General features: G+C 37.5%; 1 protein-coding gene across 1 annotated transcript; it reads left to right on the top strand.

Annotated features, from left to right (window-relative positions):
• Window positions 1-9,955: 9,955 nt before the first annotated feature.
• Window positions 9,956-12,384, top strand: LOC145788548 (uncharacterized). Its single transcript, XM_082600308.1, has 3 exons — window positions 9,956-10,108; window positions 10,384-10,897; window positions 11,267-12,384. The coding sequence occupies exons 1-3, from the start codon at window positions 9,956-9,958 to the stop codon at window positions 12,382-12,384; spliced, it is 1,785 nt and encodes a 594-aa protein (XP_082456434.1).
• Window positions 12,385-13,082: the final 698 nt, after the last annotated feature.

The raw sequence follows: 13,082 nt of genomic DNA, 5'->3' as shown, positions 1-13,082 counted from the left end.
CAATCCTTATTGAAATTATTAGTGTTGCCTTTTGCAAGTCTCATAATTTGAAAAGAATAACTGAAAGGGTCCAACTCTGAGAAAATATGAAAGTTTGATAAATAAAAGAGAAAGACAGAACATTTTTTTATAAAAAGTTTAACATTTATTTTAAAACTAAAAATACATATTTTGTAATAATGTAAGAAATATTGAATATCTTCTTAAATTATTGCAAAATTATTAAGAAATATCAAACGATGTTACCTCTGTTGGTAAAGAATTTTATATGAAAATTAACGCTAAAAAGACCAAATCATCAAATCAATCACCACACACTCCAGTGCTGGTACTCCAAATTATGATTGACATTAAAAATATACAATAAGGGAAATATTATTTTTATCTTAAACATTTAATAACTAAAGATGTGAGATGTGATCATGAAATTCTAAGGCGCATAGAAATTGCAAGAACTACATTTGAAAAAATGAAAAATCTATTAATAAATCACAGTTTAAATTTAACAATTCGTCAAAGAATATGAAAATGCAATGTTACTGCCAAATTTCTTATTTAAGCCCTCTGCATTCATTTGTGACTTGTTTGTTAATATTTGGCTTTATCGTTTTTGCAAGTCTACTGTACTAAAAAAGCCACCTGTTTTTGTTTCTCTTTTATAATGTTTGGCCTCTGTCGCATCTGCGTTTTGCACCTGTGGTTTGTTTTCGTAACTGATTAGTCAACGATATAACGTCAGTTTTTCATTGAACTATACAACCATTATGACCTATTCGTTTTTCAATAATTGCCAATCCTTGAGAAAGGGCATTCGTAAATCGTACTGTAAATCGTTTTTGTTTCATTCTACAAAATTGCTTTTCTCTAGACGGTCGCAAATTGAAGAAATCTCAAAGTTACCTGTGTTGAAAAGATTGTCTAAAAACGCACATTAAAAGAACACGTGAAAACCAATTCAAATTCATGTGTCGTGTTGTTGGAAGCAATCTAGACAGAAGAATCTAACCAGGCAGTTCAATAGAGCAAAGGTCAACGACAAACAAAATACGTCACTGTAACGTAGCAATCAAATAGACAAAGCGGACGTTACATTCAGTTTTTAGACATTTCAATCAAGAAAGTCGTCGTTGTTGACAGTGAGCGAAGTTGAATGTCAAGAAAATGGCAACAAATTCTGTAAAGGAGACAGACGTGGCAGATAAATCAAATGCCGAAGAATCAACAAATCCAGAACCCCAAACATCAAAGGTGACAACAAGATCACAATCAAAAATGCTCTACCAAGCAGAAAATGGCAGTCTGCACCCAAGCGACAGCACCAGCAAAGTTTCCAGCAAAAGCCGCTCCTCTACAATGAGCGCTAAAATTAAGAAGGCGGTAATATTAGCTCGATTGGAATCACAAAAAAGGATCTGCGAGTTGGAACAAGAGCAAGCGAAAGCAAGGGCAGAATTTGAAACAATGGTCCTAAAACAAAGTCAGCTACGTGAAGAACAAGAAAGAAAATTCCTGCAACAAGTCCAGGAAGCTAAACTAAAGGCAGAGCTCCAAGAGACAATTGCCCAACTTTCGGAAGAATCGGAAGAAGATGCTGGTGAGCGCTATAAAATGTCTAAAGACAATGTTGATATAAACGGACAATTTCAATCGAATTTAGCAACTAATGTAAACAATAATTCTGTGTATCCTATGTTATCCCAATTAACGTTGAGTGGCGTAGAAGCCAGGTCTAACGTTCACGAATCTATTGTCGTTTCAAACAAAATTAATCCTTCACAAACAGTAACAAATAAATCGTTTGTGAGACATGAGCCGAGTACGTCGTATGCCCAGACCCCTGTACTAAATCAAATAAACAATAATGAATCAGTAAACTCGAAACAAATTCCAAATATTACTATCAACCCGTCCCCACTGTTGTCTGTAGAACCCCCAATCTTTGATGGAAATTCTGCTGAATACTGTGGTTTTATAGACGCATTTGATACGTTAATTGATTGTAATTTCACAGAGCCTAAACGTTAACTTTTTTATCTGTTGCAATACACCAAAGGCTCTGCGCACACTTTGGTAAAAGGGTGTCAATACATGCTTCCCCACGAAGGTTACACTAAAGCAAGAGCTTTGCTACAACAAACCTTCGGTCAAAAATTTCAAATAGCTCGCGCATGTGTTGATTCCGTCATAAACGGGCCATCTCTTCAAAATTCTAACAAGGATTCTCTAATCAAGTTCTCTTCGGAACTTACTTCCTGCATATGTACTTTGTCTGGCATGAATTACTTACAGAAAATGGACAACATGGATACCATAACAAAAATAATAAGACGCTTGCCAAGTGGCTGGTATTCTGGCTGGTTACGCGAAGTTGACGTAATCTTGCATGAAAGAAATCAAGAAATAAGCCTTTTAGATCTCTCACGATACGTCTCGCGCAAAACGAGAGAAACGACCAACTTGGCATGCGATATTCTAAAATCTACTAAAAAACAATTCGATGATTCCAACTCCAAACGTAGGAGCAGCGTAACCTTTGCAACGCAAATAAAATCGTCGAACCATGAAAGGACATGCCATCTGTGCAGAGATAAACATTTTCTCAATCAATGCAAACAATTTCGAATGATGAATATTGACCAAAGGCTTAACCCTTACGAGGTTGGGCTCTCAGGAGTCTTGCTCAGTTTGGGGGGGGCTGTCGATTCTTCTTATGCTTTAGGAGTGATATCTCTGTTATTTTTTAAGGTACGGTTTCAAACTTTGGGATTCACTTTGTAAAATTATTCACGCTGAGCATATCCGAAAATTAAACCTATGTGAATTTTAGAACTGCTCATAGACGTTGAAATGTTGAGGTGACTTATGACTTTTGGATTATTTTGCGATTAAAGCAATTGTAGCGAGAGTTTACACATTATTTTTTGGTAAAGTAATGAAGAACATGCATTGCAATGTTGTGATATAATTTTTTTTACATAATCTCAATTTGAATCTATATTTTTCATGCAAAATAATAACTTTTCCCACGCTCAAAATAAAGCTCGCTCCTTGACTAAAAGAACAATGCCTCATCAATTACATGCAGTAATGAGATTTCTGAACGCGTGTCACACCAATTTGGATTATGATCTTGTGACCTCGGTTCCAAGAACAGCAACTCCTACGCTTTATTAACAAATGTAGACCAGCTGAAGAAGCAGGGTGGCGTTTATCAAATACTATTATGTAATCCACGAAACGAATGGAAGATCATGCAACAAAAAACGCGGTTTAAATGCAATGTATTGTAGTTGCAACAGCGTCTCTCAATGTAAGTTCAATGTGAACTCGGCTACATACAAGGCTAGTACTAGGAGTAAGAGTACCCGATAAAGTCGATGATGCTTCACGTAAACAGAAGTCAGAAAGAAATTCAAAATAAAACAGTTACGGTTCATTAATTAACAGAACGTCACAACGCTTTTCATCAAAAGGAAAATTTGTAATGCCTCGGGTCATTTTCTTGTGGATTCAATAAGCTCTCTAAGATTCATATGCCACACACTAAAATCCAAACAATATTTAAATTTATTCAAAGTAGTATTTATTATGCGTCAAATCATTATGTAAACATGCGCGGGTTTGCAATTAGATTACTTCTCTTCTGTCCTTGTTTGTATAAAAGTCATAAAATCAGTCGTTGTATCCGTGCTAAAATTCAGCTATGCTCAAACCGCATTATGTTGATATTTTCTAAATAGAAAATGGATTTATAAAATATGAATACAATACTGTTTCAGCATATAAAAATGCTGAATTTTACATCGAGTATTACGATTAGTTTTATGATCCACTTTTTATACAAAAAAGGATAGATGATTTTGATAAGCAATCTAATTGCAAAACCGCACATGTTTACAAGTATTCAACGTCTTGATATGTTGAATCAACGTAAAAATAGCTATCTGTCTAATGAAAGGAAAAAAGGAAAATCTTTCATTGAGCTCCGCGTTTTATTTAGGCTGTAGTTGAAGCCAAAGTTTATAAAACCGCAATCATTCAAATAGTTTATTCTGCGCAAAAGCAAGCTTGACATACTCGTATGGAATGTGCAGGGCATAAAGGCTTTTCACAGCACTGACATTGGCCACGGTTTTTTGGTAGTTTATTTTTTCTGGCTTTGGCACCTTCTCAATAAGCAAACGCAGTAGTTGTCCACCGTGGGGACTTCGCTTTGCACGTGAATGAACCAACCCATCCTTTGGTCGATGATATCGGTGCCACCCTTTGTGAAGTCGTAAAGCTTATACAAGCCTGGCTTCTTTTTGCCGTCATCCTTGGTAATCCCCAATAGAGGTTGCATGATCGTCAACATCAACACATTCCGCATGCCAGAATTCTTCGTTTTTACTACATAAGAATGTAGGCTGAGATCAGCCTCACTCGTCTGCCAATAAATTTCGTACGAAAATTTCTCCCTACCACTCACTTGCTTCCCTTCCAGGGGTATTCCTCTACGTATAGCGTTGAGGGTTTCAGCTGACGTTATACCCCTGTCAAGCAACCACTGCGCGAGTGGTATGGAGGTGTACAAGCGGTCATACAAAATATTCCGACCTTGAAGGTCACCGTGTTGTTCCAGGCTCATCACCATTCCTTTTACCAGTTCTTCTGTTCCACGAACGTAAAAATTAAATGGCTCTTCCTTCGGTTTACCTGAATAGACCGATGCCGCAAATGTGTATGGGAATCTGCTGGCGTTTACCGACTTGAACAGAAGGCCATATTTCGCAGGCTTGTTTGGATTATATTGCTTGAAGGCAATTTGTGTCCTCATGGGGTATAGCGTTTTGTCCAACGACAAGTAGTCACCTGGAATGACATGTTTGCCGCAGTTTTCGTTAAACATTTCGAAAACGACTCGAAATGCGGCCAACCAGTCATTCTTCCAACGTTGCGGCCTAGTATTTTGGTCGTAGAACGAAATGTTCGAAAATAAAAATTTAAAGCGGTTTATGCTCATTGTTGCACTAAACACGGGATGTCCTTGCAGTTGATTGAACAATACATCCGTGGAATGACCAGCCTGTCCTAAAAGCCCCCGAAAATACTCCAATCAAACAAAGGCCAGCATCTCCTCGTTGTTGGTTGGGCCAAAATAGCAGTACCTGCTGTCATCTAAAATTCTCTCTGGCAATTGAGAAATGAGTGTGGCAATTTTTCTATTTGTTTCTTGAACAATAATGTTCAAAATGTTTAAAGAAAAAAAATAGTTCCCATGCTTGCCGAGGAGTCTTGGCTTCTTTGGCTTCTCCTCTAACACCAATCGGCCAGATATAATGTTAGCCCGGCCCCTTCTCCCATTGTGCACCGGTCTCGCATTAGACCAAGTAATGCTGACGCCGCCCTCTTGTCTGTTCTTTGGCTTTTCTACAAAAGTTGTATAAGACTTCAGTGTGTCGGGAAACTCAACAGCATCGTAGTTGTTCATGTCGAGATAGGAATCTATGCTGTTCACCAGTCTTTTCGATGTTATAATCTAGGGATGGTAGAAGTAGGGGATTGCTCACTCAAAAGTAAGGTGGACAACTGGAGGGTCATAATGTTATGACAAAATTTGATGCAACTGCAACTTGAGGTCTACTGCCATATGTCGCATACTCAGGTGCAGTTAATATGACCTGCCCACGTGTGTACAAAGAGTGTATCGCTAAAATAAATGTAGGAGATATGGGATATCATGTTTAATTAATAGGTATTCAAGTCATGGTAATGCTGCGGTTAACTTCACGCAACAGCGGTAACAATAGGTAGCCTCACACTGCCGCAGTAAGGTTCTGCAGATTTTCTAGCACCCAAAATTTTAACCAAATATAGCAATTCATTTGATGAGAATGAATTTACGCAAAAGCAAAGAAAACGTTGTGCAGTTCTGCTAATTTTTGAACTTCTTAGTGACCCTCCAGCTGTCCATTTCACAAGAAAAATCAGTAAAGTGAGTCGTCCCGTTATTCCACTGTCCCTATTATAATCCGTCGTGATGGCGCAAACTCCGGTTGAACATCGCCCATGGAAGGTAACTGGTCGTCAATCTCGATCGGAATCGCTGTTGCGGAAGTTGACGGAGAAGAATCCGCTTCTTCATCTGAATCGGCGTGCCATAAATCCTCCAAATCATCCGCCTGGGTTTCGTCGTCAGAATCCAGTAAAACATGTTGCAATATTTCTTCAGCACTGAATCCTTGCCTTGCCATGTTTTATTTAAAAGTGAAAAGGACGTAATGTTTTTAATAATGGCATTGAAATACTAAAGAAAATGTATAATGAAACAAATTGTTAGTCCCATAGAAACTAGTTAGAAAAAAACTGTTACACAGAATTATAAAAATCAAGAATAAATCAAAACTTTGCAATATAATAAATTGTCAGACCGTTGTCAAAAATTGTGAAGTGCACTTTACATATTTACTGATGATGAAACTATATGAATGCTATGGTTATCTATGGTGATTCAGATTAGCTTCTTGAGCAATGCTTCACGTTTATGATAAACTACACGTAGAAGGGAAATCCAACAGGCGTTTGCACAATTTCGTCGTTTAGCGACGTAGATTCGACGAAAGCGGCGTAATAATTAGTAGGCCTACCTGGTATCAATATTGGCTGTTTCTGCAATGTTGCGTTATGACCATGAACGCCACGTGGCTTGAAAAACAACATTATAACGCTGAATGAAACCATGTGCATGAAACTGATAATCTATCTAATAAAATTATCTCGGATGTAAATTCAACGATTGGGCAATGGTATGTCTCAACAAAATTACCAAATATTCCATCATTTTGACGGCTAGAATGCATTGTTGTACCTAAACCGAAAAATATAGATGCGCTGTTCATCCATAATTTTTGATATTTGTTTATATGTTTAGTGAAAATAAGCTGTCATTCTTGTTATTATATTGAAAACGAAAAGAGCAGTTTGCAAAACGTCTATATTACCATGAATGCGGTTTCATCTATTTTGATTGTCCCTTGCTGTAGGCCTACTCAGGCAAGTTGTAATTATCACAATCTAACTTTTCCCAACTATGAGCACTATATCTCGATGCGCATTTGTGTATTGTGTGAAAATTTTGATGGTGTCCAAAAATCAAATACTATTTACAAAATAACTCGGTCTCTTAGAATATCCTCATATGTCACATCAACAAATACTTTCCTGACTTACCAATAGGCCTAACTAAGGTAATAAAGAAACATTCTACTAACGGACAGTTCAGTGATAAAAAAAATCCAAAAGTTTGATATTTCTTGCAAGTGCAAACAATATAAGTTTTTCAAAAAAAGATGAAGTTCAATAGCATTACAAGAATTCCATCACCATAATTCAAAAAGAACCTTTCCATTACTTGGGTTGACCCTTGCGATTACTCCGCATATGGGTTATGTTATGTACCACTATAGTTCACCGTACTGCCGATTGCCTAAAGCATGAAAAAAGTTGCATCTGTCTGCGGTTATAAGTTATATTTTTTTCTAAATTCAACTAAAACAGCTATTCGCATTATGAAACAGTTGGATAAGTGCTATAAATCAAACTATGGAATAAGTTTGTATCCCTATAAAAACGCCTGCCTGCAAAATGATACCATGTTCATAAAAATTACTAGATGTACATAACGCAATATACTTTATGATATTATATTTTCTGATTATACATTTCCAGTCCTTGTCACAGACTGCATAATGCTTACTCATTCACTTTCAATGTAACTGAAAGTAGTTGTTAGATAAAACCTATATATCACACGCGCTATCAAGTAAAAGCGTTCTATTTTACATTGATTGGATTGGCTCAATATGAGATGGCTACTTCTAAACTACACTTATGAAGGCAGAGTCTGCAATTACTTGAATTTTTGCAGGTGTTACCTACAATAAATAATGCGATTAATCAAATACAATTCTCACACAACTCGTGAATATGTCTAGTCAATCAGCGCTGACATAATGCTGGATGATGCATTATTGTTTATTGAATAATTTAGTAAATATGCGTAACTTCATCTGTTTGTTATTGTGAGACGAAACTAGGAAGAATGGAAATAGAAATAGATAAAATAAAGGTATTTTTATTCAATGTAAACGCGCTGCCGCGTGTCATTATCTAACTAAAATATCTCTCGCCGCTAGCCTATGTCGATTCATCGTTTTCTGACGTCACGTCCATTCGACAATAAACGATATCTTTCATGCATTCTCAGTTCAGTTTGGCAGTTACCCGCCTTTCCGTCGATTCAACGTTGCAAGACGTCGCATAAGTTCATATCTTTAGTTTGGTAAACGGAGATAAGATTTCATTGTGACATTGCCATGCAAACTTATATTTCACATGAGATAACTTGACAAGTAAATACACAAGTTTTCACAGTTTATGACGAGTTATAGCACATGGAAATGTTACGCTACAATTGCTTTGCGAGGTACTGCATTGCGGTTTAGTTTATCAGTGACAGTGAACCTGGTACAAGAAGCCTCGAATATATTGATTCAACTAAGCCGCATGACGTATAAACGTGGTGGAACGATCGTCCTTTTCACAAAAGCGTGATGTTCTGGTTTATCCTACACAAATGAGAAGCGTATTGCATTTCAAATCTTTACATGTCGACTTGGAAATAAATGTTTACAAGTATATGTGAGAAGCTTTGGGAACATCGACGCCTTTTCTGCTTTTGATAGTGTGTCGGATAAAAGGAAAGATTTGAAACCAAAATCATAATATGTTACAGCGCAGCTTCTATAGTAGGTAAATTTCTAATTATTCAAAAAAGCGTTGTGGCCCAAACAGAACAATTCAAAAAACAGTCCACAACGTTGAATATGTCACGAGAAATGAGAGTGAAACAAAACAAGTCGATCACTTTCAATACTTATCTCACATTTTACATCAAATCTACTCCAAATGACGCTGAGTCATTGCAATAACGTTGTAGCCTATGCTTTGTTTGATTGAAAGGACATAATTGTCTGCGAAAAACAATTCTCGCTCTAGATGCATTGGCATCAAGTCTTATGTTTAATTTTACGCAATTTCAACCGCAAGCGACGGTAACTCATCGTATCAAAGTTGAAGCTTTTCTTGTATCGAAGTCGCTTATAAGCCGTGGTGAGAACAAAAGGTCCACGCATTCTGCCAATTTCCTTCACGCTGTGAAGCAGTTAGGATTAACGAGACATGGGCCAAATTAATTACTTTCATCCAGCTGGTGGGAAAATTTTGAACAATAGAATATGAAATATTTCAGAGGATGTGCTGAGAAATGCCTTATATCTCTCAATTTATAACCTTTATTCGCTCAAAATTTTAGCTCAATAGAGGTGAATGAAAGTTAGGAAAAGTCAAGAAATCTCGTAGTCGCAGCCTCAGTGGTTTTAGAGATACAACTGTTGATGCAAAAAAGTTGAATTGACAGCCCCCCCCCAACCTTCAAACAGTTAAATTTGTAATCGACAACAAACTCTGCAAGTGCTGTTTAAATGCTGGTCACTGGGCATATCAATGTAAAAGGAAGGACCCTTGCATAAAACCAGGATGCACTGAACGCCACACTACTCTCTTGCATCCCCCAGATGCAACACAAATCACCACAAATATCACACCTAAAGACACAACAGCTCAAGAAATTAATATCAATCAACCTACACAAGCAATACGCAATGGGCTTGTCAACACACGAACAAATTCTCGCAGTCTGCTTCCTATAATCCCAGTAAAGGTTCGCCTGCAAGGTAGTAATCAAACCATCACTACACAAGCGTTTTTGGACAGTGGAAGTACAACATCTTTCATAACAAATGATTTGATAGAAAAGTTGCAAATTGCCGACTGTCAAGAAACTAATATTAATTGTACCATCACGCTAAACAACACTGGCAAACGTAACAAGGTAAAAGTGGTCACAAATGTCGAAATGTCAGATTTTGATGAAAACAAATACATTTCTCTAAGCTCTCTTTACTCCACTTTTCAAATTCCTGTTTCAAATACAGATATTCCTACCCTAGAAGACACTAAACACTTTCCAGAATTTGCAAACATCTCGATTCCCGATGTTGACGCAGAGGTAGGACTTCTTATCGGCAATGACCATCCGTACGTTCTCCAACCACAAGAAGTAATACAAGCAAAAGGTGGCTATTATGCCTTCAAAACGGCCGTTGGCTGGCTAGTGAATTGTCCTAACAGCAAACAGGATCAAAGTAAAACTAAAAATTTCTTTACCAAAACTTCTACCCATCCAATGTGCGACATGTGCTTTGACGCTGTTGACTCAATTGTTAACTGTAAACCCGAATTATCTGTTCAACAAGCTCAATTCATGAAATCTGTTAACTCTAGTATCAAACTTTGGAAGACTCGCACTACCAAACTCGACTTGCACCAATGAAGGCAATGACGATTCCTCGATTGGAGTTATCAGCTGCTACAATCTCAATTAGCTCTGAAAAAATACTACAAAGAGAGTTAAAGGTACCTTATCTTAATAAAGAGTCAATTTTTTGGACCGACAGCACAACTGTCTTGCGCTATCTCAACAACTCAAACAAAGCATTTCATACCTTCGTCTCAAATCGAGTTCAACAGATTAAAGATGCTTCAACAATTTCCCAATGGAGATACGTTCCCACTAAATGTAATCCTGCTGATCATGCTTCAAGGAGTCTCTCAATTCCAAACTTTCTTCAATGCAATCAATGGAAAAACGGCCCTGAATTTCTATGGAAACCACAATCTCAATGGCCTAAGCAACCAGAATTTCTCGAAGTCGTGGACAATGACCCAGAAATTAAACAACCAAAGCAAACGTGTTTTGCAACCCAAAGCGAATCCCACTTTCTGGAAAATCTTTTGGGTAAGTATTCTTCTTGGTACAAGCTGAAAAGAATCGTTGCTTGGCTTTTCCGTTGTAAGCATAAATTTCTGACTTTAAGACTCACTAACCTTGCAAATAAACAAAATGCCCCAGCACACAATCTTTGCTTGTCTCCAGATGAGCTCACAAAGGCACAAGACTTTATTTTTATCTTTGTTCAGTCAAAACACTTTGCCAACGAAATCAGCCAACTGAAAGCACAAAAGCCATTAAACAACTGCAGTAGCTTAATAAAATTCGACCCTTTCTTAGAAAACAATTGACTAAGAATTGGTGGCCGCATCAAAGCTGCACCTCTCAAACACGATGCAAAACATCAAATTATCCTTCCAAATCGCTCCCAAATAGTTCCTCTCATCATTCAAGAAATGCACGACACATTTGGTTACACTGGCAGGGAACATGTCTTGTCTGCCCTGCGTGAAAATCTATGGATTATAAAAGCCAACTCAGCAGTTCGCAAGGTTTTATCCAAATGTGTTGATTGCCGCAAAAGAAGTGGAAAACTCAGCGCACAAAAAATGGCTGATCTTCCTAAAAACAGATTGACACCAGACAAACCTCCATTCACCTACGTTGGTGTAGACTATTTTGGCCCATTTATTATTAAAAAGGGTAGAACAGAATACAAAAGATACGGTGTCATTTTTACTTGCCTTGTATTAAGAGCCGTACACATTGAAATCGCAAACTCTCTCGACACTTCATCTTTTATACTCGCTCTACGACGATTCATCGCAAGAAGAGGGCAAGTAGAAGAAATTAGATCTGACAATGGTTCAAACTTTGTTGGCGGTGAACGAGAAATGAGAGAAGCCATCAAATCATGGAACAACAGTCAAATCGAAGATGCTTTAACACAGAAAAGCATCAAGTGGATATTTAACTCTCCAAGTGCATCCCATCATGGAGGTGTGTGGGACAGACAAATCAGATCCATTAGAAAAATCTTATCAGCTATCTGTAAAGGCCAAACTTTAACAGATGAAACGCTGACTACCTTCATGTGTAAAGTAGAAAACATTATTAACAGTCGCCCACTTACAAAATCGTCAGACGATCCTAATGACATGGAGGCTCTCACACCGAACCATTTGCTTCTTCTAAAACAGCAAATAAACCTTCCTCCAGGCTCATTCACAAACAAAAAAGAGCTTTACTCTCGAAAACGCTGGAGACAAGTCCAATACATGGCCGACGTCTTTTGGACACGGTGGGTAAAAGAGTACTTACCTTTGCTCCAGCAAAAACAAAGGTGGACCAAAAAATCTCCTAATCTGACTGCGGGGGACATAGTTTTAATCGCAGATAACACACCCCGAAACAATTGGCTCATGGGTCGCGTAATTCAAACTTTTCCCGACAAAAATGGCATTGTCCGTAGCGTTAGCGTTCAAACTAAACAGTCCTTGATTGTCAGACCAATCCAAAAGTTATGCGTGATCGTTCCTGCAAAACCAATGTAAATTTGTGCTGATTTGTTTTCTCATGTTGTTTATACCTGTGTAATTGAACAAATGTACGAGGCCTTAAAGGGGAGGGAATGTTACTGCCAAATTTCTTATGTAAGCCCTCTGCATTCATTTGTGACTCGTTTGTTAATATTTGGCTTTATCTTTTTTGCAAGTCTACTGTACTAAAAAAGCCACCTGTTTTTGTTTCTCTTTTATAATGTTTGGCCTCTGTCGCATCTGCGTTTTGCACCTGTGGTTTGTTTTCGTAACTGATTAGTCAACGATATAACGTCAGTTTTTCATTGAACTATACAACCATTATGACCTATTCGTTTTTCAATAATTGCCAATCCTTGAGAAAGGGCATTCGTAAATTGTACTGTAAATCGTTTTTGTTTCATTCTACAAAATTGCTTTTCTCTAGACGGTCGCAAATTGAAGAAATCTCAAAGTTACCTGTGTTGAAAAGATTGTCTAAAAACGCACATTAAAAGAACACGTGAAAACCAATTCAAATTCATGTGTCGTGTTGTTGGAAGCAATCTAGACAGAAGAATCTAACCAGGCAGTTCAATAGAGCAAAGGTCAACGACAAACAAAATACGTCACTGTAACGTAGCAATCAAATAGACAAAGCGGACGTTACATGCAATACCTGGTCAACCCTTTTATACAATTCTGAAACTTAGACAGTGTCGAAAAAAATGGAA

This window comes from Aplidium turbinatum, chromosome 2, assembly GCF_918807975.1.
Source record: "Aplidium turbinatum chromosome 2, kaAplTurb1.1, whole genome shotgun sequence".
Taxonomy (NCBI): Eukaryota; Metazoa; Chordata; class Ascidiacea; order Aplousobranchia; family Polyclinidae; genus Aplidium; species Aplidium turbinatum.
This window is presented reverse-complemented; position numbering and strand designations above follow the sequence as displayed.

Bases quoted from the DNA above. Each gene is read 5' to 3' on its own strand.
- LOC145788548 (XM_082600308.1), top strand. From the start codon at position 9,956: ATGTCAGATTTTGATGAAAACAAATACATTTCTCTAAGCTCTCTTTAC. The intron at 10,109-10,383 runs GTAGGACTTCTT...TGTTAACTCTAG, and splicing joins TTCCCGATGTTGACGCAGAG to TATCAAACTTTGGAAGACTC. The intron at 10,898-11,266 runs GTAAGTATTCTT...GCTCCCAAATAG, and splicing joins CTTTCTGGAAAATCTTTTGG to TTCCTCTCATCATTCAAGAA.